The sequence below is a fragment of the Caretta caretta genome, chromosome 12 (assembly GCF_965140235.1).
Source record: "Caretta caretta isolate rCarCar2 chromosome 12, rCarCar1.hap1, whole genome shotgun sequence".
Classification (NCBI taxonomy): Eukaryota; Metazoa; Chordata; order Testudines; family Cheloniidae; genus Caretta; species Caretta caretta.
Window position 1 is genome coordinate 35,532,185 of NC_134217.1, and position 27,641 is coordinate 35,559,825.

General features: G+C 43.0%; 1 protein-coding gene across 2 annotated transcripts; it reads left to right on the forward strand.

The window, feature by feature from the left end:
• Window positions 1-188: 188 nt before the first annotated feature.
• Window positions 189-27,256, forward strand: WFDC1 (WAP four-disulfide core domain 1). 2 transcript variants are annotated; one of them, XM_048816888.2, is made up of 7 exons: window positions 189-699; window positions 12,566-12,761; window positions 15,094-15,177; window positions 19,001-19,141; window positions 21,744-21,785; window positions 23,639-23,702; window positions 24,622-27,256. In XM_048816888.2, the coding sequence occupies exons 1-6, from the start codon at window positions 544-546 to the stop codon at window positions 23,695-23,697; spliced, it is 678 nt and encodes a 225-aa protein (XP_048672845.1). In that variant the 5' UTR covers window positions 189-543; the 3' UTR covers window positions 23,698-23,702; window positions 24,622-27,256. The 2 variants fall into 2 exon arrangements, with proteins under 2 accessions (XP_048672845.1, XP_048672846.1); XM_048816889.2 differs by having other exon boundaries at window positions 25,171-27,256.
• Window positions 27,257-27,641: the final 385 nt, after the last annotated feature.

Genomic DNA, 27,641 nt, shown 5'->3' on the forward strand with positions numbered 1-27,641 from the left:
TTCCTTCTGGAAACAAAGCCTCCCTCAGAGAATAAACCACCTTGTAGAAATAGGGTACAAACCTACAGATCAGGGCATCTACTTCGGGGGGGGGGGTGGGGGAGGGTGCACAATGAGCGTACTTGTTTTCTTGGAAAGTTTGCAGCTAGAAGCTGCTCGGGGCACTCCTCCAAGACCTTTCTTTCCCCCTGTAGCAGCTGCCATTTGATCCCATGCTTTGGCTTTGAATGGAGCACCCTGAGAATGCCAGATGTTGTGAACAAAGGTCTAAAAATAATCTATCCAGTGATCATTCAAGGGGAATATGTGCCTCGTGGGTACACGAGATGGGAGAACCTGATCTGTCTTTGAACAAGAAAGTTCAACAGCAGCTCCTGGCTCCTGATTCTGGGCTCCAAAACTTTTTTTGTTTGTTTATTTTTTGCCTCCCAGAAGCTGTTCAGCAAAGAGTCGTTTGCTTCAGCAGTCAGCTCTCTCCCTCCCTCTGATTTGTCTGGCGCCTTGAAAGCTGGGATCCGTATTTTCTTATTTCTCATCAGGAACATGGACTCCAGCAGCAATAGCCTGGGGCCCAAGCTGCATTTCTGCAAAAAGATCTTCACTGCAGCCTTGTGTGTCTCAGTCTTACTCGCAGAATCCGGCTTGGCAAAGAATCTTTGGAAACGTGCCCTCCACCTGAAACTGGCCGAGAAGTATGATGTGAGTACCTAGCTGAGGGGGGACATCGCATGTGAACTAGCAGGAGGCAGGCGTATGTAATGGTGTGTCCAGTGTGTCCTTTGAGAATGATCAGGATTTGAATCCTACGCTTTTGCTGTTTGTAAGAGGGCTCGTTTAAGCTTGCTAGGCTGTGTTAAACTTTTACCACCTATTTGCTGCAACATGAGACATACAGATAAGGGCACACTTTATACATTGAAAAATAAATTTGTCATGCCATAGCCACAGCCCAAGGAGGTGCTCTGCACTGGGAGAGGCTGGAGAAGGGTAGCATGACCAGACAGCAAGTGTGAAATATTGGGACAGGGGATGGGGGGTAATAGGAGCCTATATAAGAAAAAGATCCCAAAATTGGGACTGTCCCTATAGAATTGGGACATCTGGTCACCCTAGAGAAGGGAAACCTGAATGAAGAAAAGGAGATTGTGGTTGCAAGTGCAAAACCCATATAAATGTACATAGAAGTGCTAGCATAAAATACCAAAAGGAAAGTACCATGGTCCACTGCATAGAGTGGGGGAACTGGGAGTCAGAATTCCTGGGTTCTAAGCCCACCTCGACCACTGGCTTGGTGTGTGTGATCTAGCGCAAGTCGCTTCATCTTTCTGTGACTCATTTTACCCATCCACTGTAAAGTGAGGATAAATATGTAAAAGGGTTTTGTGACATTTAGCTAATGAACAATAGTGTCTTGTGATCCATACAGAAAAGGTACTATATACATATAAAGAGGTCGTTCCTGTCCTGGAGCAAGTAGTTCAAGGGAGAATTCATTCTCAGATTGGCCTCCTTTTATAGAATCATTGAAATTCAGGGCTGGAAGGGATCTGGAGAGGTCATCTAGTGCAGCCACCTGTGCTGAGGCAGGACCAAATATACCTAGAACCATCCCTGACAACAGGTGTTTGTCTAACCTGGTCTTAAGCACTGGAATAGGCTTCCCAGGGAGGTTGTGGAATCCCCATCACTGGAAGTTTTAAACTATCCTCCGAGTTAGACAGTTTCTCCCAGTATCGAACTGAAATCTCCATTGCTTCGGATTAAGCCCATTTCTTCGGTGGACTTGGAGAACAATTGATCACAGTTCTCTTTATAACAGCCTTTAATGTATGTGGAGGCAGTTAGCAGGTCCCCAACCCCCACCCCGCCCCTGTCTTTTTTTTCTCAAGACTAAACGTGCCCGGTTTTTTTAACCTTTCCTCATAGGTCAGGTTTTCTAAACCTTTTATCCTTTTTGTTGCTCTCCTCTGGACTCTCTGCAATTTGTCCACATCTTTCTTAGTGTGCTGCCCGGAACAGGACACAGTACTCCAGCTGAGGTCTCACCAGTGCCGAATAAAGTTGGGGCAATTACCTCTGGTGGCCTACATACAGCGCTCCTGTTAATATACCCCAGGATATTAGCCTTTTTCGCAACTGCATCACATTGTTGACTCTCATCCAATTTGTGATTCACTATAATCCCCAAAGCCTTTTCTACCGTACTACCACTTAGCCAGTTATTCCCCATTTGGTAGCTGTACATGTGACGGGTCCTTCCTGAGTGTAGTACTTTGCACTTGTCTTTAGTGAATTTCAGCTTATTGATTTCAGACCAATTCTCCAATTTTTCAAGGTCATTTTAAATTCTAATTCTGTCCTCCAAAGTGCTGGCAAACCCTCCCAGCTTGGTGTCATCTGCAAATTTTATAAGTGTACTATCCACTCCATAATCCAAGTCACTAATGACAATATTGAATAGTACCAGACCCAGGACAGACACCTGCAGGACTCCACTAGATATGCCTCCCCCTTCCCCTCAGTTTGACAGTGAACTGTTAATAACTACTCTTTGAGCATAGTCTTTCAACCGCCTTTTAGAAATTTCCTCTAGTTCACACTTCCCTAGTTTGCTTATGAGAATGTCATGTGGAACTGTGTCAAAGCCTTATAATCAAGATATATCACAGCTACAGCTTTGCCCGCTATCCACTAGGAGAGTAACCCTATCAACGAAGGAAATTAGATTGGTTTGGCTTCATTTGTTCTTCAGAGATAAAGTGGGTGATGTAATATCTTTTACTGGACCAACTTCTGTTGGGGAGCAAGACAAATTTCCTTTTTCCCCTATGACTAGAGAGGTGTTAATGGGCCACTTCACCTTGAATGATCCCTTGAAATATGTGTTAACAACTCATGCTAAACAATCTGCTCCACCTTGCATTTAGCTGTGAAACTCTGAGTACACTTCCCAGACCTGAGGAAGAGTTCTGTGTAAGCTCGAAAACTTGTCTCTCTATTATCCTGGGACCAACATGACTACAACAACACTGCATACATGATTTGTTCTTGACTATTCTCTGGAAGTATCTCCTCCATTCTGCCTCCTCAGACTTTTGACAGGTGTTCATTAGCACTGCTTGCTGGCGTGGGTTTCTGGCTGACATGCCATCACCTAGGACCAGCCTCACTCTTACCTTCAGGCCATTATAGCTGAGAACAAACCAGTGAAATGCAGGAAACTTCCTGCAAAAGCACAACACACTTTTCTAGCAAGGCTCAAAGGTCTTCTGCCCAGCAATCCAGTTGCAATGTGCTTGAAAACCCTTTGTGGCTAATTAGTGTGTTGCAAAGAGAAAACTAGCCAGGCAGTTAGTCTCCAAAGTGGTAGTAGACACTATGACCACAGTGTCCCAGCTCTGAGAGGTTGTCCGTCAGGATCAGTGGCAGAAAAGCTGCAACTGTTCTGTGTACACAGAACAGAAGGGGAGGGATTGGGCCTGAGCATGTTTCTGGAGTTCAAAATATTCTGGGGCCAAAAGATTTTTCTCAGTATTGCCAAAGGTTCAAAAATCATGAGATAGGCTTTAAGATCACGAGATTATGTAAAAAACAATAGATTTGGGGTTCTTTTCATTTGCCTTCTGCTTTTTGAGTCTTTAGGTTTGTGGTTTAGATGCACTGGAGGTGGGGGGGTGTCACATTTTGAAGCTTTCTCCACAGTCACGAGGGCTAGAAACTTACTTTTTCTTTAAGCATGAAGGCTGAAATCATCACAGATCCACCTGACTCCAGAAGCAGGGGCTTTAAGGAAAACAATCATTATCATGAGACTCATGACAAAATCATAAGAGTTGGCAACACTGTTCTAAACATCAACAAGTAGGAGGTAAAAAGTATACATATTTTTGTAAAAAGAAAATTCCTGACAGTGTGAATATAACAGTTAAAAATTCAAGGCATGCTAGTTAAAGGGGATCTCAGAAAACCGGTTGTTGTTTTTTAAAGTAGCAAATTAAAAAAAATTCAGATTGACCGTGTCCTTTTAAAAGCCAACATTGGCCAATGCCTTTTGCCTCCTGAATATGTTGGGTCAAAATTTCAGCCATTGTTAAGCTGGCATCTGTTTCCAAATGCTCAGGTTTGATTGGGCCCACAAAAGTTGATGCTAAACTTGTTTACATGTCCACTGTTGGTGCAGGCACCCAGCCACTGCAGAGGAGCACAGAGAACGGGTTGTGGACACCGAGGGGTTGGAAACTCACATTAGCAGGCACAATCAAGGGTCCCGAAGACAAATGCCAGGGGATATGGCCCATGAGGCTGACAATGACATGTTCAGTCACAGATTTGCTCTGTGCACGTGACAGGTGTTTTGTGAAGTGAAGTTCACACACCTGATAAACAGAGGGAGGGTAATCGGAGACGGGTGCAAAACTTCTGCCTGTCACTTCATGAACCTTTTGCAGCAAAATTGTGAGGACAATGAAAAGGCAATGGGATGTTTCACTGTCAAATTTATCTCACTTTGGGGAGTTCAAGAACATTCGCTGGATTTCAGCATTCTTTTGTGAACATGTGAGGCTGCAAATTATTTAATAATATAGAGCAAAGAGCAGTTCTGGTCTGCTAAATCTCCATAACTGCACTGGAAAAAATACCATTATTAGTAACAATAATAATTCTGCCATGTTGCAAAACCATTGTGAAGTTAAAATCTGCAATCTTCTGCTTTCCACAAAAACTATGAAGCAAAAGACCCAGACAGATAGGATCCTATGTTTTGATGTTCAGATAGCTTGTTCTAAGGCACAGAATCCTTTCCCTTGGGGATATGCCCTCCTCCTTGAACCAGAGGCTTTTCAAAGGATTGTTTTTCTGGCAGCAGCTAATCCAGGTGCTACTGATCTGTCAAGCTCAAGAGTAATCACTTTCTCTAGGAGGGGGTGGAAGCTGCATTTCTCTGTCCTTTCCCTTGCACGCTTAAAGAAGCGGAGTTCCAATGTCTGACGTTTCCCTTTCCAGAGCACTGGTCCTGGGCTCTCTCTACGTCTCGTGTATGGTTCTGCATACCAATGTGCTGCATCGTCCATGCCTTGCTGAATGCACACGAGTCATGCAGAGTGGAGAATGCTCCTGTGATCAGCATTGTTCTATCTCATCCGACAGGGCTGTCTTGTTGGAGAAGAGGGGAACAAATAAGACATTGTTCTTAGTCCGTTGTTTGACCTCCCCCAAGCTAATGTATTTGTTGCTCCCTGCTTATACCAAGAACAGTGTTTATAATGAATGCAGGATGGTGTTTCAGATCCCTTGCTTCTGGCAGCAAAAGGAAGGAGTGGGAATATTTGGGACGTTCAGTTTAGCCATGTTAGATTTCAGTTGATGGAAGGGATGTCAGAGAAGCAGACAGTGATACAAAAGTGGCCAAAAGGGAAGAGGTTGGAGTGGAACAGCAGATTTGTGCGGTATTAATGTAGAAGTGCAATCAGATGGAGTCCCGAGGGATAGGGCCTAGTGAGACAGCCGAGGGCCAAGGATGTAACCCAGTGGGAACCTCTACTGAGAGTGGGAGAAGTTTCCAAAGATCCAGCAGTAGCAGTAAAATGTAGATGATGATCCAGCAGGTATTCCTTATCCCCCATTTCTATGAATATGCACATCATGCACAAGATGTTTATTCTTTATTGTTTCAGAGGAAAGATGACTGGTGGCCATTAACTAAACAAATCCCACCAATCACACGGCACACACTGAAATCAATGGCAACACTCCTATTGATTTATAGTGGGCCAAGACTGGGCCATAAGTATTGTCTCACGAAGGCAGGCATCTGGAACAATGAAAGGAAGCCAGCCTTGAACTTAAAGGATCTGACCCTCATCTGATGTACATTGGTGTAGCATTATTGACTTCAATGATGCTGTGCATATTTACACCAGATGAGAATCTGGCCCTAAATCTCTCTCAACAGGAACCCCAACTAGAAATATGTCTCACCGGATCCATTCTGTGTTGAATTCCAAGGAAATCTAAATAGATTTCTGCTGCACATAAGGATATTACAAGTGTCAGAGCATTGTGCTTAGAGGCAAACTGGTTCTCATTTGTAGACATGAAAAATCTAAGGATGGATGGAATTTTTATGAGGCAGGCCAGATCCCTCAGATGTTACTGAAAGTCTGGGAATACAGTGAGTGATTTAGGGTTATGAGGCTTCATTCCATTTTTTTCTAGTGATTCTGGACTTGGCTTTCCAGGTTCCTCAGCTGAACTTTTAACTTTCCGCTGTTAACTAGTTTCTGGAAGTCTTTAATGCAGCTATCGCCATTAAAATGAGTTCATGAGTCTCCTGAGACAAACTGCAACTTGCCTCCAGGATTGAAAAATATCTTCAAGTGCAGAAATGTTAAGACATGCCAGAGTCCATAATATTTAAAAATCCAAGTCATGCTCACAGCCAAAATGTAAATCCTACCAAGCTATTAAATAGGCACTCGTGGAAATCATTATTCCAAGACAGCAGTAATCCAAGACTTTGTAAATGAGGGAATTACTTTCCCCCCCTTTTCCTAAAAATCTTATGACACCCAAAGCAGCGGCAGCATGTTGATTAGTTAAATTTTGCAAACATGCTGTACAGCAGTGAATTTTTAAGTACTGGGATATCAGAACACTAGGAACACTGAGAAAATAAGGCGAAAACTTAGTAGGGAAACAGCTACTCTGGGAATTCTTGGCCTTAGAACTTTTATTGTTCTAAAAGGGAAGTCACATTCATTATGGTCAACTGTTCATTATGAATTTTGGCCTTTCAATTAGTGAATCAATCATATTTGTTTTCTTTTAAGTATCAGTTACCCATCTGTATTTGCTAAATATTTTGGGTAAATACATTTGACTATGGGTTGAGTGACAATAACATTTTAAATAGGAGAATAACAACTAATGAATGCTTTGATGAATGATCGTCCCTGCTAAAGTCTATGGAACTTTTGGGATTCCTGAACATTTTCACTGATATGCAGTGTTTGGACTGGATTATGAATTATGAATAGACCTGGTTCCACAAAAAGAAAATTTGAAATTTTTGATTTTTTTGAAATTAAAAATTAAAAATTGGAAGTTAGTGTTCTGACCAATTCTGTCGCTGGTTAAAAATGGGGCCAAGGGAGGAACTGGGAATATCTTTGGTCAAAATTTTTCTTTTTGTTGTTGCTGCTGTTGTTTTGCATTTTGAAATCAAAATATTGAACTTAAAAAAAAATCAAAGAGCTCTCATGATTAATAGTGACAGGTTTCAGAGGAGCAGCCGTGTTCGTCTGTATTCGCAAAAAGAAAAGGAGGACTTGTGGCACCTTAGAGACTAACCAATTTATTTGAGCATGAGCTTTCGTGAGCTACAGCATCCAGCCAGCATCCAGCCAGTATGCATCCGGTGAACTGAGCTGTAGCTCACGAAAGCTTATGCTCAAATAAATTGGTTAGTCTCTAAGGTGTCACAAGTACTCCTTTTCTTTTTATGATTAATAATATGACCCATCAATGCATAGGAAGAAATTCTGATACTCTTCCTTACTTTGAGCAGCACCTTACTCCATAAGTGCCTGTTAAATACATGGACTGCTAGTGGAATAAAGTGCTTGTCAACATGATTAGGCATATTACAACCTGACAGTGTGAATATAACTTGGTGCTTTCATTTGTGGAAATACTGGTGAATTAGGCTTTTTTCCCCTCACTTCTCAACAAATTAAAAACCAATCATCATCTGGATTTTCCCTACCACACCCCATGATCTACAAGCTCCAATTGTTTGTTAGAACAATTGAGAACCTGGGTGGGTTTACACTACAGTTCCCACATAATATATTGGATGCATCTCAATCAGAGGGCATTTCAGACATCTGGGAATGTTCCCTATTATTAAGGCTGGTTCTTGTCATTGCACAAATGTATGAGATTGGATGAAATAAAGAAATATTACATTGTTGTCACTATATGTTATGCATGATTCATTACAGAGAAAGTGGAGGTAAAATCTATCATGTCAGCATTACAAATAATATACAACATTTTCCCCTTATCACTTTGAACAGAATTGCATCAATTTCCTATGAAATGAACTATTAGTTATTCCTAATTACATTTTAAAATAACTGATTACAATCCACTCATTCATAACAACAAGGCCATAGTAGGAGCAGTCAGTCCCAAAGTTAATAAATCCAGTTATTTGTGCACTGCCTCTCAATAGTTGCAAACTGAGGCCATCTGGAGGAATCTAAAAGCATTGCAGTGAAGCCTTCAAAATCTTGCTTAAATGTTTCCTTGTACATTGATGTAATGACAATATTTGAATGAAGGGCTCCCATAATTTTCCCCCCCTTAACCTATGCCTGCTGTGTGCATTTATTTGGGAAGGAGAAGACTGAGTGATTGGAAAATCTATTTGCGTTCTTATTTAAAGAAAAGCAGTTTCCCACACATAACCATTACCAGGCCCAAGGAGAGAGGCAGAAACTCTTGGCAAGCAGACTTATCTTAGATGCAAATCATGGGAAATGCTTATACATTGTACCTGAGAAACATACTGGATGTGTTGTTACTACAGGGGAGTATCCAGCTTGTGAGTTCAAGGTCTTGCAGGGGATCCTATCGGTATCCTGTCCCAGGAAGTTTGTTTTTCAACATCTAGTTCAATGAGCTGTACCCTAAAGACAAACATTTGCTTTCCAGAGGCGTTGTTGAGTCCCAGGGAGAAGGTACCTCTGGCAGGGATGATTTAGCAGTGCCCAGACATGGGGAGAATCTCTCAGTGTTAATCCAAGTTCCTCTGTAACCTGATGATGCCCTCTTGAGAGTGGCCTGACTAGAGTGGTGCAATGCAGTAGAGAATCTGCCCCTTTGTGACTGATTTGCAAATGCTAGGGTGCTGGACATCATTACGAGAGTGTAGGTAGAGTCTTAAACCAAACAATCTGATAGCAAGTTCTTTTCTTGTCTCCATTTGCAGCTTTATCATTTTGGGCCAAATGCTGATCTCAGTTACAGGGTGTAAATCCAGAGTAACTCCTTTGGCTTTGGTGGAGTTTATTTGGCATTACACCTGTGTTCATGAGAGCTGAGTCTAGTTTGATCCCAATATTTGATTATAGTCAAACTTTTCTAATCTCTATTTCTGAAGTTTGCTCTCTTCAGTTTAGCTTAGTTTCACTTACATTCCCCAGGTTCTCTGTCTCTCTCACGTGCTCACACATACTGACACCATATTCTTTTGCAAATCCAACAAAAGTTATTTTTTTCATACTCCAGAGCATTAATAGACACTTTGCTGATCGCACATGGTAATAGTTAGATAGCAAAAGAGACAAGAAATCTTTGTGTCTGAGGAACATAAAAATTCAGAAGTCAAAAATCATTCCTCCAAGGAGTGATGTATTATTTAGACAATGGGTCTGATTTTCCCCTGCACTGAAGATGCTTTGCATTGTCCCACCAACACAAAGCAGCCCTAAGGCTGACTTAGCTAGCCAGGGAATGCTTGCCGTGATCTGTCAGAGCCACCTGCTGTGGCCTAGAGTCACTATATCTGATCCTTGGCTACCCTCTTCCCAGCCCTCTGCATAGCTTCCCAGACACTGAGAAGAGGATGGACCCCAATCCTATTCTTTTCCCCTTGGGAAAAGGGGTGTGATCAAGGGGAAAGGGCATGCCTGGGGCTCCCCATATTAGCTCCTTAAGGAAGTTGGCAGCTAGTGCAAATGATAGCAGCTGCCAGGTTGCTCTAATTGACACCATGGGACTGGCACACAGACAGCTGATGTTCAGAAGGTCACATAGGCACTGCCATGAGGAGGGAAGCACAGGAGGAGAAGCATGGCCAGTGGGTGGGGCTGATCCACATATGCAGCCCCCCCCCACCAGGGCAGGTGGAAGCTGAGTCAGCTATAGTGTCTGCAGAGCGCCTGAGGTGGGGAAATTTTGTTCCTCCCCCTTTCCCACAGAACTCCCCTGCCTCACACTGCATGTCTGAGCGCAGGGATGAAGGCTTTGGCCCATGGGGAGTATGAATCAGGCTTGAGCCACTTGTCAATTTCTGTGGAACGCAGGGAGTTGGCTTCTCGTCCAAATGCCATCTTTGTGAATCATGTTACTTTGTATGCCGCTGCTTATGCTTGTCAGGGAAAGTACCACGCTCTGCTAATTCTACTTGAGAGTTTTCCTCATCGTTTATGTGTGATTAAGAATAGGCCGTATTTTCCCCATATCCAAATACAGTTTGACTTGGCATAGTATTAAATGGCCATGTGTCCTCCTCTGCAGCTTCTGGTACAAAGCTGGACATTTCATACAGAGGTTTCAGAGTAGCAGCTGTGTTAGTCTGTATCCGCAAAAAGAACAGGAGTACTTGTGGCACCTTAGAGGCTAACAAATTTATTAGAGCATAAGCTTTCGTGGGCTACAGCCCACTTCATCGGATGCATAGAATGGAACATATAGTAAGAAGATATATATATATATATATATATATATATACACATACAGATAAGTTGGAAGTTGCCATACAAACTGTGAGAGGCTAATTAATTAAGATGAGCTATTATCAGCAGGAGGAAAAAAAATTTTGTAGTGATAATCAAGATGGCCCATTTAGACAGTTGACAAGAAGGTGTGAGGATACTTAACATGGGGAAATAGATTCAATATGTGTAATGACCCAGCCACTCCCAGTCTCTATTTAAACCCAAGTTAATGGTATCTAGTTTGCATATTAATTCAAGCTCAGCAGTTTCTCGCTGGAGTCTGTTTTTGAAGCTTTTCTGTTGCAAAATTGCCACCTTTAAGTCTGTTACTGAGTAACCAGAGAGCATGAAGTGTTCTCCTACCGTTTTTTGAATGTTATGATTCCTGATGTCAGATTTGTGTCCATTTATTCTTTTGCGTAGAGACTGTCCGGTTTGACCAATGTGCATGGCAGAGGGGCATTGCTGGCACATGATGGCATATATCACATTGGTAGATGTGCAGGTGAACGAGCCCATGATGGCGTGGCTAATGTGATTAGGTCCTATGATGGTGTCACTTGAATAAATATATGGACAGATTTGGTGTCAGGATTTGTTGCAAGGATAGGTTCCTGGGTTAGTGTTTTTGTTGTGTGGTGTGGGGTTGCTGGAGAGTATTTGCTTCAGGTTGGGGGGCTGTCTGTAAACGAGGACTGGTCTGTCTCCCAAGATCTGTGAGAGTAAGGGATCATTTTTCAGGATAGTTTGTAAATCTGTGATGGTGTGCTGGAGAGGTTTTAGTTGGGGGCTGAAGGTGACCGCTAGTGGCGTTCTATTTTCTTTGTTGGGCCTGTCCTGTAGTAGGTAACTTCTGGGTACTCTTCTGGCTGTCAGTCTGTTTTTTCACTTCAGCAGGTGGGTACTGTAGTTGTAAGAATGCTTCATAGAGATCTTGTAGGTGTTTGTCTCTGTCTGAGGGATTGGAGTTGTATCGTAGAGCTTGACTGTAGACAGTGGATCTTGTGGTGTGTCCTGGATGGAAGCTGGAGGCATGTAGGTAAGTATAGCGGTCAGTAGGTTTCCGGTATAGGGTGGTGTTTATGTGACCATCGCTTATTAGCACAGTAGTGTCCAGGAAATGGACCGCTTGTGTGGATTGGTCTAGGCTGAGGTTGATGGTGGGGTGGAAATTGTTGAAATCATGGTGGAATTCCTCAAGGGCTTCTTTTCCATGGGTCCAGATGATGAAGAAGTCATCAATGTAGCACAAGTAGAGTAGGGGTGTTAGGGGACGAGAGCTAAGTCAGCCATAAAAATGTTGGCATACCGTGGGGCCATGCGGGTACCCATAGCAGTGCCTCTGACTTGAAGGTATATATTGTCCCCAAATGTGAAGTAGTTGTGGGTGAGGACAAAGTCACAAAGGTCAGCCACCAGGTTTGCCATGACATTATCGGGGATACTGTTCCTGATGGCTTGTAGTCCATCTTTGTGTGGAATGTTGGTGTAGAGGGCTTCTACATCCATAGTGGCCATCTCACTTTACAGGAAGGTTTTAAATTCGTAAAAGGCTGCTGGCATTAATCACTTACAACAAACACAGAATGATTATGAAACACAGGAACAATAAGGCCTCTCTATCATCATCTTCATTTCAACTTACCTCTCTTTCTCGCTAGAGTATTTTTAAGGCACCGGTTACTGAAGTGCCTACTGCCTCTCTCTCTTACTCTTTCAGACAAGTGTAATGGACATTTTAGGGATTTAAAAATTAAACTCCTGAACGCTTCTACATCATTAAAACAATGAAATAAATAGTAGTACTTGGTATTTAGGTAACACATTTCATCAGCTGATCTCCAAGCACTTTGCTAAGGTAGCAACAGATTAGTATCTTCATTTTACAAGTGGGGAAACTGAGGCACAGGGTGGTGGTATCACTTCCTTGATGAATACGTGAAGTCAGTCACTTCTTAATGCTCACTCCAGCAATGTCACTTTGCAATATGTTTAATGTTGACCAAATGTTCTCCCTTATGCCAAATCTGTGTTTTCCCTTTTTTTCTTTTTTTTGCAAGGATTATGAGTACCCTCTTCATTCTCACAGCGCCCACTACCAGAAGAATGACCGCTGCCCTCCACCCCCGCAGACTTTACCAGAGCGAGCATGTGAGGTGCCCAGCTGCCGTTCAGATTCTGAATGTGAAAGACACAAGCGTTGTTGCTACAATGGGTGCATCTATGCCTGCTTAGAATCAGTACAGCCACCTCCAGGTATGGTAGGCTGTGAGATCAAACTGCCTCAGAAAGAAATGTCCAAGATGTTGCCCAGATACAAACAGAAACAGCTGAAATAACAATGGTAGGCTGTAAAATGGGGGGTGTATCCCCATATATATTAGTGTAGAGAGGTTAGCCGGGGCTTGTCTCTCTCTGGGGAGGCGGGGACCCCCACCGACTCACTAAGTTCGGGAAGAGGTCTAGCAGGGCCCCGGGCTACTTCCAGACTCCCCCTCTTGAGGTACCTGGGTTAGGGTGGTGTCCTCAGGGGGGGTCCAGCACCATGGGTTCTTCGGGATAGGTGGCGAGGGGTAGACTCGGCAACTCCTCCGGGTACCTGGCCTGGGGCAGGCTCAGCAACTCCTCCGGGTAGCCGGCCAGCCCTTGGGTCCACTGCAGGTCGCTGGGGCTTCCCAACCAGGAGGTAGGCCAGATGAGTCTGGTCTCCCTGGCAGCTCCTCTCAAGGAGCTCTGGGTCTGGCCTTTATACTTCCTGTGCCATACCTGACCCTCTGGGTGGCGGGCTCAGAGCTCCCTGGCTCCACCCACTCTGGTGTCCAGAGGGGCTTGTCTCTCTCTGGGGCGGCAGGGACCTACACTGCCTCACTACAATTAGGTCTAAAATAGGACTTGGGGTTTGAGCCTGAATCAAGAACTAATCTTTGGTTCCGTGGCGGCGAATAGTTGAGAGCTGCCCTTGTGTGATTTTTGGCTCAAGAGAGAGGAAGTTGCACACAACTGTTGATCTTGCAAGATTTGTAAGATTTGGCAAGATTTCGACCAACTTTGGCAATATTTGGCAAGATTTCCACCAACTTGAATGGCAGAAATCACGAGATTAGTTATTTTCGCTATATTATACATTAACCCAAGTTCATGGCCGCATGGCAGGTAATGAGAGAGAGTGGAGAATTTTTGAATTTTCAAAATTTAAGTGAAAACTTTGCAAAACTTTGAAAAAAAAATCTGAGTACATTTTTTGCTGGTCTTCAGTCAGTTTGGAACTTTTCCAAAATTCAAAATTATGACAAAAAATGTTTGTAAAAGGTTTTCTGCATTTTTCAACCAGTTCTGCTAGTAACCTTTTTATAGGAAAAACCAAGATGCTTTAACCAGCTACTTGCCAAAATCAGAGATTTTCATTATTGTTGAGAACTAGCTTTAGGACAGTCATTTTCCTTTTATTATAGTGGATACTCTTAGTGTTGCAATGTATTTAGTCTCTGCCTGTAGATGAATTTATTTGAAAAGTTTGAGCAAAATCCTTTCTTCTGTTTCCAAGTTAAGGGAGAGTTCAGAAAGATATTCCTTTCCAACTGTGAAATAATTCTAACACCATCTTTTTAAAGAGATGGGTGGTCTACACTTACGGCAGCATGTACAGATGCTGCACGCCCAGCTAGTACAGGTATAAATAACAGTGTAGCTGGCGAGGCACAGCTTAGGTAAGTAGCGTAGAGTAAGTGCCCTACATGCCTGAACCCCCAGGGTACGCACGCTACATGGCTGTCTACTTACCCAAGCAGTACCCACCATGCCTACATTGCTATTTTTAACCATGTAGTGTCTCGTTGCAAGAGCCTTTCCCCACTGCACTGAAAGGCTCCCGCAGTGGTGAAAAGCTCCATCAGCTCCCCACTGCCAGAACCTTTCCCGTTGCCTCCCAGCTGCCAGAGACATTCGTTGCCATGTTTAGCTACACACTGCAGTGGCATGTATGGACACAGCCTGTCTGCCAGGCCATGGGTCGTGACACATGTAATGCCGGTACTCTACACGCCGACATAAGTTTACACATAGCCAGGGAGACAGTCAAAATGGCTTGAAACTTGGCACAGACATCATTCTCATTGAACTCTGACTTCTCTTGGGTTACACAGGGAGCAAGAAAGAAACTTCTGAGCATGCTCCGGGGGGATTTGCTCTGACTTTTAGCAGCACTCAATAAAGCTCTATCCAGTTTGGGCCAGATCTTACAAGGTGCCTAGTCATGGCTCAGTCCAAAGCCAACGGAAGTCAATGAGGGTCCTTCCATTAACGTCAATGGATTTTGGACCAGGGTCTCAAAGGTTGCTCAGCATTCTGCAGGCTTAGGCCCTTTGTACCGCCATGTTGCAGGGGTCCTTGCTATGACTGCTGCAATCAGGCTGTGGCTGGGACATTTTGAATGACTGCGAACGTAAATACGTCACTGAAACACACACAGTAAAACCCTCCCTGAAGAACTCCGCCTGCCTTATCATCAGGGACTGGAGAAAATCAGTGGCATGAAAGTAATTGTGTGCCCTGTGACTGCTCATCCTTAACAATGTGGGTTTTTTAATAGTTTTAGACTGGTTGGTGCAGCCGAAACCACGTTGGCTTGGAGGAAACGGTTGGTTGTTAGACGGACCAGAGGAAGTTTTACAAGGTACAATGAGCGCAACTCGGCATTTTAATCACCTGGGTATTGTGGGTTGTTGAATTCTGCTGGATGAAGGACACTGATTTGGAAAATAATATGCAAGTCAGATGCAGTTCAGTGCCAATAAATCCGCCCTTTTTCAAGGGAGAATAGTAAATACTGTGGTTTCAGTTCAAAGCCTCAGACCCCTGTGAAACACCACTTAATCTACATTGCAGACCCAGTGTTAGCGTGGAAAGAACACTTCCTGTAAACTAATTGTCCATTAAATGAGATACAGATGTACAGTGCAAAAGGCCAAATAATAACAGATTTGTGATTGTACCCCATGTGGAAAGGTGACTCCAGGGTTTGTGAAGTGAACAGTATTTCAAATCTAAAGCAAAAGATTTGTTTTTAATATACAGCTCTGTTGAAAGCCTCTTTAGTAGGGGCAAAATTCTCTTCTTCCATCTGCCATGCAGATGCATAACCAGTGCTCATTAGTGCATGAAAATCTGATTGTCAGGGAAAGTGATGTGAACAGGATGAGCAAAGGATATACCCAATGCAACTTGTAAAAGAAGATTTTGCCCTCAGAGCTGGGTATGCCATGATAGCATAATCTGACACTACAGTATTGCATGTCATTCTGCATGCATGGGTGTTTGGGTTAGATGGACCAAGTGCAAAGGGGAGAGTCATTTCCTTCCCAATACATAACCCCAACTCCATAGAACTGATTTACATAACCCAATGCGAGATTAGTTTGTGTGTTGTATTTGGTGACCAACGCGATCCACTCCCATTCAAGCTTATAGAGTTTCATTTAACCTTTATTTTGTACATTTTAAGACCGTGCTGTTACCACCTATGAATGCCATATGCATTCAAAGAGACAAGGTGGGTGAGGTAATATCTTTTATTGGCTCAACTTCTGTTAGTGGGAGAGACGAGCTTTCAAGCCACACAGAGCTCTTATCTTATCTTGCCTCTCTCACCAACAGAAGTTGGTCCAATAAAAGCTATTACATCATTCCCCTTGAATCTCTAATATCCTGGGACTGACGTGGCTACAACTACGCTGCATATACATGCAAAAACAGATAAGACCAGGAAAGAAATTGATCAAGTTACCTCTCCTGGCACACTCCCTATCAGTACTCAGCCTATGATCAGTAATCATAGTAATGATTCAGTAATGATCCAACCAGTGATGAATCCTGGTCATGGTCCACCTGAGGAACATTGTGTAAACACTAAGAAGGGACAGGAGGACTTCTTTTGCAAATCTCTGGCCTCTGCTATGTTCTTACGCTGTGTCTTCTTCACTCTCGTGTTGTCTACCACTGTCTTTTATACCCTGTTCCATGTCTTAACTCATGCTCAGTTACCTCATCTGTGAACCTACCCATTCTCAACCTGACTAAACATTTTTATGCATAAATCATAACGAACCTAAACTAATACATTTTTGCTTACCCTGTTAAAACTTTGCTTACCCTGTTAAATACCCTGTTAAAACTTTTTTTGGTCTACTTCTATACTGATTTCCTTTGTATTCTCTGCTGTTTATTTTACTGGCTCCATCTAATTTTATCTTACTGGTCAGTTTTTGTGACTTTGGGTTTTTGCTTGTTTGCTTGTCTTGCTGGGTACCTGAAATTAACAATTCCCTCATGATGTTCTGTTTCACCCTGCTATTTACATAGATAAGGTTTTACAAAGCAAGACACACAAATTAGGTTTCATAGTTTACACAATCCTTAAGCTGTTATAACTAAGCTCTGAAATGTTGCATCAGCAGGGACACATAGAAAAGCAAAAATTCTTTTATATTTTTCTACCCTTTAGATAATTCATTTCTCCAACACAGTCCATTGCACTGTTTTCTAAGAGATGCTTGAGATGCACTTTATTTAAATGAGTTTTAGGTTAATAGATTTCAAGGCCAGAAGGGACTATTGTGATCATCTAGCCTGATGTCCTCTATAACACAGGCCAGAGGATTTCACACAGTAAATTCCTGCATCAAGCCCTTCAGCAAGTCATGTCCCTGATCTGTCCCTCAGTTTCCCTATCTGTAAAATGGGGATAATGATACTCACCTCCTTTGTAATGTGCTTTGAGATCTACTGATGAAAAGCTCTATGTAAGAGCTAGATGCTATTATCTTTATATCATTGCTAGCCTGAATTTGTATAGTATCAGCTTCCAGCCACTCCATTTTGTTAGGCTTGGTCTTTGAAATTAAAGACCCCTCTCTTATCAGAAATCTTCTCCCTGTGTAGGAACTTCTAGATCATGGTCATGTCAACTCTTAAATAAAGATGAAATCACATCCCATTACAAATTCTCTGAGCTATCCAGTCCCACCTCAGTAGGGAGGTGTGATCTGAGCACAGGCCTGGAAAGTAGGAACTTGAGAATTGTCATTCTCAGCCCTGACACTGACACCCTTGGTGGCCTTGAGCCTGTCTCTTGGGGGCCTGATTTGCAGACTCCAGATGTTGCTCATGCAGTTCCATGTGTGTTTCCCATGCATGCACAGCTGGGCATGCAGAAAGTAGGTTCCTAAAGTAAGTGCAGGCCTGAAGTCTGAAAATCAGGCCTTAAACCTCATTGCCTCCGTTTCCAGATGTATAAAGTGAGCACAAAACGACCTGCCTTGCAGGTTTAATTTATTAACCAATGGTTCTAAAGTACTCGGACAGTCTTGCTTCAAGGCTTAGGCCAGTCATTATTAGAGACCTGGATGAGATCTAAGAAAATGGGGCAGATTATCCCACATCTGCCTACTGTGGGGGTCCTTCCACCTTCCTCTGAAGCATCTGGGGCTGGCCACTATCAGAGACAGGATATATGGATGCCGGCTCTGATCCAGACTGGCAATTCCTAATGAGAAAATTCTGCCTTCAACTCCACTGACTTCACTAGGGTTGTACAAATGTCAGTAAAATATACTGCCCCCCCCATTTATTTTTGACTCTTATTTTATTTGATTACAGCTGAATGGAGCAGTTAGCATGAAGTGCTCCAGAAGTGAGTACCCTCAATCAAGGCATGGGCATTATAGGAGACTGTCCTGAAATTAAAATTCCAGCAAATGAAAGAAAGAAAGTGTAGGGTGCCTCTACGTGGTCTTGTGGTTAAAGTACAGAAACGGGAGTTCGGAGTCCCAGGTTCTGTTCCCAGCTCTGACACACACTTGCTGCATAACCTTGGCCATGTCTCTTAACCTCTCTGTGCTTCAGTTTCCCCATCTTACAGATGGGGTAATACTGGGTTACCCCACAGGAGTCGTGTGTGAGAATTAATTTATTAGTTAATAGATGTAGAGCATCTTGAATATTTTGGAACCATTCCTTGCTGTGCCCAGTGACCTCTGGGCACAGAAGAAGGGGAGAACTACCAGGGAGTTGGTAACAGTTCCCTGGTTCTTGATCTAATCCCGGGTGCTGGTTAAAGCAGCTTGATGGCTGCTCTAAATTGTGCCAGCTGGTAACAGTCCTGGAGAGGCCACCAACTGTTCAGAGCACTGCCAGCCACCCCTCTTTTCCACCGGTCTCCAGCCCCAGCACACAGCCCGTAGAACGGGCTGCAGGAAGAACAGAAAGGCAGCTAGCTAGGGACTCTCCAGTTAGTGGAAACAGTCATTCTCCCCTCTCTTTGAATGGAGTAAAGCCGTGTCGAGCTCTCTACACGTGTTAAATATTCAATATTACTGTTTGTAAAGCACTTTGAGATCTTTTCCTGGGAGGGGCTTCCAAAGAACACAGCAAGATTATCCTTCTCCGGTTATCCTGGCCTAATAAAATCTAGGTTTATGACACGCAGGCTTGTTTTCCAGCGGAGGCCTGCAGCACCACTGAGGATGGGGATGAGCCTCTGCATTGCCCTACAGGATACGAATGCCACATCATCAATCCTGGCAACACAGCCGAAGGAATCCCCAACAGGGGTCAGTGCATCAAGCTACGAGGAAATCCCGGTCAGTTCATTCAAAAACATCCATCCTCGCTTACTCTGTCCAACGTAGGGACTATGCTGAGGGGTCTCTCACCTGCCCTGAGGCAGATAAGGGCTTGTCAGGTCAAGCTAAGTAGCGTTCCTGGGTTTTCACCTCCTCCCTCTTTTAATCCCGAGTTTCTTCAGCGATGTATCTGATCTTTCCACCATGGCTCCATCACACTTCCATATGACAAAGGAAATGTTCCTGCTGCATTGCAGGCAGCTATCCCCCAAGACTGAACATCATCTCCCCCTGCCCCCCACCCCAACCCCCCGGCAGCATCTCCATTCCCTGCTGTCTCAGTTGAGTGGATGCTTCGGAACCCAAGTCTCGCATGCACATGGTGCTGGCAATCAAGTCATTCCGTTGGCCTTAAAAGAAAATGCCATAAGACCAAATATGGGAGCTAAATTCAGGGGGTGAGGAAGTGGGGGTGGGGAAGGAGTTCCGAGTGAGATGAACACCCTGTATAAACATGGGGGAGCTAATGTCTGCACCTAGTTATACATCAGCCACCCCACAGAGAGAACAGTGGGTTGCCATTACTTAACTGGGGGCAGAATCTGGAGCATATGTTTTTGTGGCTCGTCTTTACTGTGTGTTCTTTTGATCATACTGGTATGATACTCAAGGATAAGGCACTATGAGCATGCAGGATAGGACACTATTTAATTGGGGGAACCACTGCACAGTTAAAAGCTGTCTATGTGTAACGCCTTAAATCACACGAGAAAATTAAACTGCTGCCTTTGAAAAATGCCAAGGGTACAATCAACACAAACAGCTCATGTTCATGGTCTTTCGGGGCTTCTGGAAAGGTGCTGACTGATCTCAATTTCCAGGGAAGCCAAAGGGAGTTCAGTGTTCAGCACCATTCGGGATCAGCCCCTAAATAAATCCGAGCAGCAATTCACTTTTCTCTCTTTTTCTTCATGTGTGCAGTACATGACATTCTGGACTGTAAGCCAAATTCTCAGCATAGCTCCACTGAGTTCTTTAATTTACTTGACTTCAAAAGAGCTAAGCCAATTTACAAGCTGGGGGATAGGCCCTGTAAATTTATTTGATCAATGTCTGTGCATTTGCATTTTGGCTGGGACAGGAAAGAATTTATTCCCATCTACAGACGATAGTAAACCTTAGCTCATTCTATTTAAATATCAAACAGTAAAGTTCTTAAACTACAGTAGAAAATCAAGATTGAAATTGTTTTGTGTCACCTGACCAGAGTTTCTCCTGTTGTTTCAATCACAAAGATCATCCTTTTTTTTTTTCTCCACTGGCGTGTTTGCCAGTAAGGGAGCTCACACATGCTGATGTGTTTTCTGAGACCGTTTTCAATCTGTACAAGCGTGTGCAGCTTCTGTAAAAGATTTATGGACTATATACTCTGTGATGCAACTCATCACAGGCCAAAAACATCAGCAGCCCCTTTTCCTACGTAACCACAATAAAAACTAGTAGAAGTATCAAGAAGCAGAGCCCTCTTTTGTTGTGGTTTTTTCCCGTAATAAAGACTAAAGGCTTCAGAATTTCAACTTCCTTTGCCTTTCTTGTGTCTTTGAGGGCTTTTTAAATGTCCTCTAGTCACTAACGTAATGGTATCTACCTGTGTTTATGGTGTTCATGCACTAGCTGTCTCTTTGAGCTGTAAAAGTTTCGGACACAGTGTGGTCCCTGGTAAACAAAGGAGAGGAAGCTGGAACTTGAACTGTGCGGAAGCCTGTTAGAGTGTCTCAAATTCTAGCTATGTTTTCTTTAATAAATGCTTTATGTTTAAGAAAGACTAATTATTTAGATCATGACTACTTTTAGTGGTCAGAGTATTTAGGAGGAGGATGTGACTGCATGGATCCACTGGCCAAAAGGTACTGGTAGGAGCTACATAGCGGCCTACAGATACCAAGACAACACAGCTGCAGCCATGGGAAGGCAAGATGCATGCTCTGTTCCCTGCCCAATTGTTGAGGATAGGAATCTTGGTCCCCCTAGTTCCCTGTAGAGTTTTCAGGCTATGCACAGGGACCAGGATTTAATCCAAAGAAAGCAGTTAAGAGCGAAGCCTGGTTGGATACGTTATCCTAACTAGGCTTGGACGGATTCTATTTTTATCAGTAAATCTCGATTTCACCATACACCCAAAAACTGATGAAAAATACTTCCGTCAATAATATTCTAAATTTACAGATAGGAGAAGTAAGAAAAGTCCTGCTTGTGAACCTGTCAGAGTTTGATTTAAAGCTATTTACCGTATACAGTTTGACATGCGACGTTGACAATTTGTGTTAATGGTTATCAAGCTTTATCTTTTTGAATCTCAACACCTACTGTCATTAAATAATTGTTGTCTGACCCCTCCCCCCCATACATCCCAATTTCCAGTGACTGTGAAAATTTGAATTGATGAAAATAGCCAACAAAATTGCTTAAAAACCATAATTTTGCACAACTGTAAACAATTTGAAATCAATAAAAAGTAGAGAAAAATGCTTTAAAATAAACATGGATAGCATCTGTCAAAATTATTTTAAAAAATCAAATTCTGCCAAGCCTGATCATAATGTATCTTATTGTTCTGCAGATGGACGCAACCTAAGGCATAAATATTACAAGGAGTATTTTGGTAAGACACCTTCTGTGGGTCTTTGGTATTGCTGAACTTTACACTGGTCACATAGTTTACAAGGAATTTGCTGCCTATGAAATGGCACAGTGGGGAGACATTCGTCAGAAGCTTCTCAGCACACCTTTGACAGTGCATCTCAGGGCAGATATGCAAAGCCCCTACCACAGCGTCTTCCAGAGCTGAGACTGCCAACAGTGCTGCAATGTATGGTGGGTTTATGATATGGAAGTCACCTCTGGAATGGGAAACACCCAATTCAATTCATTTTCACTTGTGATTTAATCAGGAAAGGAATCCTGTTCTTGGAAGGCGAAAAGCTAGGAAAAGCTACCCACTACTTTGCACCTTTTTTTTTTTTCCCCTTGCTGGTTTTCCACACCTTAGTTAGATCACGATCACTCTTCGATCTAGAATGGAATGGTCAATCTCCCTTCAGTTAGTCCTATGCGACCTAACTGAGGCGCTGGGAGTAACCAAAGGCAGAATCACCGGTGTAATTTAAACCTACCACTGCTACAACAGCCCCACCAAAGAACTGGAAAATAAGACTGTCATAAACATACAGCTACGGGTAGCATAAAATCCCTCCTTTACCTGTAAAGGGTTAAGAAGCTCAGATAACCTGGTTGGCACCTGACCAAGAGGACCAACAGGGGGAGAAGATACTTTCAAATTTGTGGGGGAAGGTTTTTGTTTTGGGCTTTTGTTGTTGTTCTCTCAGGAGACAAAAGAAGAGACCAAGCAAGTATTCCAGCTCCTACTGAAATGATATATCTAATATTACAGAAATAGTAAGTAACAGCAAGGAATGCATTAGATTACCTTTTGTTTTAGCTTGTGAATTTTCCCTGTGCTAAGAGGGAGGTTTGTCCCTGGTGGTTGGTCTTTTTTGTAACTTTAAAGTTTTGCCTAGAGGGGAATCCTCTGTGTTTTGAATCTGATTACCCTGTGAAGTTACCTTTCATCCTGATTTTACAGAGGTGCTTCTTTTACTTTTTTTTCTTTATAATAAAGTTCTGTTTTTTAAAAATCTGGTTTACCTATTTGGTTGGTAGATTATTCTCAAGCCTCCCCAGGAAAAGGGGGGAAGGGACTTGGGGGGATATTTTAGGGAACAGGAATTCCAAGTGGTTCTTTTCCTGAATCTTTGTCTAACTCACTTGGTGGTGATAGCAGTACCAATCCAAGCACAAGGAAGGATTTGTGCCTTGGGGAAGTTTTTAACCTAAGCTAGTAGAAATAAGCTTAGGGGGTCTTTCATGCAGGTCCCCACATCTGTACCCTAGAGTTCAGAGTGGGGAGGGAACCCTGACATGGTGGCATTGGTGGGATCATTTTGAACCAGAAGCACAAATCTCAGGATATTAAAAGGACTTATTTTTTTCTTTTGGCTGCTTGGAAAGCAGGGAGGTTTTTTTTAAAAAAATGGGGATAAACCTCCCTCTTAGCACAGGGAAAATTCACAAGCTAAAACAAAAGGTAATCTAACGCATTCCTTGCTATTACTTACTATTTCTGTAATATTAAATGTATCATTTCAGTAGGAGCTGGATTACTTGCTTGGTCTCTCTCTTTGTCTTGGAGAGAACACACAAGCCCAAAACAAAAACCTTCCCCCACAGATTTGAAAGTATCTTCTCCCCTTATTGGTCCTTTTGGTCAGGTGCCAACCAGGTTATCTGAGCTTCTTAACCCTTTACAGGTAAAGGAGGGATTTTATGCTATCCTTAGCTGTATGTTTATGACAAAGACACATACCATTTAAAATATACAGCTAGAAATCTTTCTGAAGCGTTCATTACTGAAAGGACATGCCGTAAACCCTAATTTTGCAGAATTTTGTTTTACAGGGAGTAATTCCAATAACGTACTTGGCTACATAAAACAACAGCAGAAGCACTTAGGATAGCTTGGGTAAGTACCCTCTGAATGGGTATGGATGGGATGGATGTGTGAAAATGCATGACGGTTGCCCAATGTACAGTGATTTAAAGACATAGTCTTTTACGAGTGAAATTACCCCTCCGTAGCATCAGGCATATGCTCCACTTAGATGTCCTTGAAGCCCTAGTGGTGCTGAGGCCATAAGAACAGCCATACTGGGTCAGACCAAAGGTCCATCTAGCCCAGTATCCTGTCTTCTGACAGTGGCCAGTCCCAGATGCTTCTGAGGGAATGAACAAATTATACTGGCCCTCTGCACAGGGTTGAAATTCACTCTAGGGGTATGTCTACACTGCACCATAAACCCATGCTCAGTCTCAGATTTGAATCCAAATCCCCCTTCCATCCACACATACATCAGTCTGACTCAGGTCAGCACCTCCTCTGGACTCAGGCCTGTGGACCCTGCTGGAGAGGTGGGTCCGAGCCTGAGTCCTGTTGAGGCTTGAGTCCAGACCCGGTCAGTTTGCAGTGTGGACGCAGCTGAAGCCGCAGACTCCAGTCAGAAGAGCTGCATACTGCAGTGTGGTCACGTTAGCATGATTGTGAGACCTGGATCCAGCAATTGTAAACCCAGGTTTACGATGCAGTGTGGATGCTCAAGCACGGGCTTGGAAACATCAAGTCCACAAGCGCAGGTCCCACAGCCCTGGAGTTACAATGCCGTGTAGATGTACCCTAAGTGAATTTAGTTGAAAGGCATATGCTGACAAACGGGATATGGTATTCACCATCCCAAGGCTGGTCTGTGCTGCAGGGAGATCTCAGCAAAATATTCCTGGTGAAATTCCTCTCCTCAGGTTCTTTTTCATTTGGTTTTGATTTCTCAAAATTTGGCCAGTTTCCTGAAGAACCTCTGACATTTGGTATGTTTTCTTTTCCCATGTAGAACAGGACCGTGCAGCCGAATTTTGGGATTCTCAAACATTTCAAAACAGCATAGAGCCGAAGATTAACACATTCATGTCCATGCATTGTATACAATTATAGTAAATGCCCAAATGTTTTATACTGCCCATCTAGGGCCCAAGTCTAAGGCAGCCACATCTGATCCGGAATGAGAAAACGCAGAGACCGGTAGTTTAGAAGAAGACTGCATTGGAACCCAATCTTGCAAACTCTTAGGCATAGGAATAACCCCACTGAAATCAGTGAAAAGACCTTCAGGGACTTCAGTCGGTTTTTGGGTCAGGCTCATATGTAAGAATTTGCATTATCAGCCAATCTGTCCCACACTGGTGGTGTCTTTATCTTTCAGAATCAGATGCAGCTGCATTAAAACAACAGGGACAAAATGAATCAGTTAACTTTTCATTCGGCCTATGTGAGGCCAATTGCTGAGGTTACATGGTTGGGTAAGAATGTGTTCTATGCAAACACCACAGCACTGATAAACATTTAAATTCCTTTTTTTTTTTATTATTTGATTTTCATTCAGTGGGACCTAACTATTAAGGAGCTTTTAAAGAAAGCTATATCCAATAGTTGTCTGGTTCAGATGAATTGCAGCCCTCAGTCTCCAGAAACAGCTTTTCAGCATCTTCCTGATCTCTGCAAGTTGTTGATAAAAGACCTGCATGGTGCAAGAGCAGCTATTCTAGAACTCAGCCCTGTGAAGAGTGGGAGAAATCCATTCCTTTGAAGGCAGCTGTAGTGTTTATGAGCAGCACCTTTACCACTGGAACAGATAACCAGTCTGATCCACAATTTCATTTCAGATCTATATCAGCACAGTACACACTACAGTGCACATTAGGGGACTGAGTCTGATTTCGCTCACGTAGGTGTAACTCAGGAGTGACACTGGTATAAAAATGGTGCACGTGGGTTTAGAATCAGGCCCTAGATATAAACAACCAGCTTGATTTTTCTAATATATGTGTGCTGAACACAATCAGTGACTTTCATACTGCACGTACATCACATTAACAGAACTCAGAGGTCTCTTACCCATAAGGAAATGAATCGACTGGTAGCTTATGCATGACAATAGTATGAATGACTTTAATATGTTCACTCAAGAAAATGGGCCAAATGTGTCTCTGTTGTGTCACCATTGAAATCAGTGGAAGCTACACCAAGGATGAATTTGCCCCAGTGAACAACTATCCTTTTATGACTTAGTCTACAAGGTAATCTATGTATTTAACAACGAGGCTGGAAATGGTCTACCATGGTGCTCTGTCTGATATTCCCTTAAGTACTACAGTATATGCAAATGTTTATCCTTCCCCTAGAGTTTGGAATCCCTATATGGTAAAGGGAAAGTTAAAAATACTGAGCATTTTTTACATAGTTGCTTTCTGTTTATTTGTTTGACCAGCAAAAATGGTCAGGTTTTACAAAATTTCATTCCAGTGTTAGACTCAGAGACTTTGAGGTCAGAAGGGACCATCGTGATCACCTAGTCTGACCTCCTGCACATTGCAAGCCCCAGAACCCCACCCGCTCCTGAAATAGACTCCTAACCTCTGACTGAGTTACTGAAGTCCTCAAACCATTGTTTAAAGACTTCAAGTTACAGAGAATCTACCATTTATTCTAGTTTAAGCCAGCAAATGATCCCTGCCCCACACTGCAGTGGAAGGAGAGAAAAAACAACCAGGGTCTCTGCCAATGAAATTCCTTCCTGACCCCCCCCTCCAAACAAACAGTGAAAAATGTGTACAAAATATTTTACTATTTTTAAATCAGCTCCAGAGCTCAGTGCCCTTAGTCAATGTTATGTGTTTTAAGGACCTTGCAGGATCAGACACCTAGGCTCCGGTCTCATTGAGCAAAACACTCAAACACATGCTTAACTTGAGGTGGGCATTTTGCTTTGCAATGCTAGTTAAGCTCATGGCTGAGTACTTTCCTGGATAGGAGCTGTAGAGCAGGAATTTAATCATTGCAAAATGAATCTTTTAAAAAAAAAAAAAGAAGAAGAAGGAAGACTGATAAAATAAGGTACTGCTGAATGTTTGCTGGTTACTACATGCTGTAGAAAATCCAGCCTACCTAATGGTGCTAAGGTGTTAATTTTTCTTTTAAAAGCTCTTTTAAATTGTCAAACTCAGAAACAAATCAGCCGGAGCGGAGATCTGAAGGCTACGTTTCCAATATAAACATTCATACTGCTTTTGACAACACCATATATTGAAAGACAAATTTTCCTGAGTTCTTTCTGCTGCCCAGAAAACAAATGGTTTTAAGGCAACATTGTAAAAGCTCAGTAGGAAACTGGTAATGTTAGCTTTTAAATAACACATCATATGTGTGTTTAGTCTCATTTTAAGGCTTGTCTGGTGCTACAATAAACTGTTCATGTGAAGTTATATGCTCACAGTGCTCGCGAGCTGCCAGGGTCTCAGCTGGTGTCAATCGGTGCCTTCAATGGAGCCGCTCTGACCTCCACAACGTGAGAATCTGGCCCAATGACTCATTCAATACTATCACTCCTGTTTTGTGCTGCTTGTCATTCGAAACGTAGGGTCTCCTACTTTGGTGCTCAATAAAAACAAATCCTGTATATTTTTCAACTCTGTCTAGTTTCGGGTGTGTGTTTTTAACACCGACTCTGATCTTCTTTAAATTAAAAAAAAGGAAATGTCACGGTGAATTTCAGTCCATGTGAAAGCTGCCAGAGCAAAAGCCCGGATAACCGAAGCCCTTCATTTATCTGTAGGACAGTATAGCTGGCAGCAGCCTGAGCTTTCCTTAACCTTTGCCCTCGTCACCGATGTACCTTGACCACCTGGAGGCTGGGAGGCTGAAACACTATGAGAGCCATTGACCCAAACTGTAAACCCTGTATATGCTGGACCACCACTTCAAGGCAGCAGGTGTGACAGCATCCACAGTTCCAGCATCTATGCCAGGAGTGGGCCGGAGGGTTGAGTTGCCATGGCCCATTCAGTCCTTGGCTTT

Bases quoted from the DNA above. Each gene is read 5' to 3' on its own strand.
- WFDC1 (XM_048816888.2), top strand. From the start codon at position 544: ATGGACTCCAGCAGCAATAGCCTGGGGCCCAAGCTGCATTTCTGCAAA. The intron at 12,762-15,093 runs GTATGGTAGGCT...GTTTTTTAATAG, and splicing joins ATCAGTACAGCCACCTCCAG to TTTTAGACTGGTTGGTGCAG. The intron at 15,178-19,000 runs GTACAATGAGCG...CTTGTTTTCCAG, and splicing joins ACCAGAGGAAGTTTTACAAG to CGGAGGCCTGCAGCACCACT.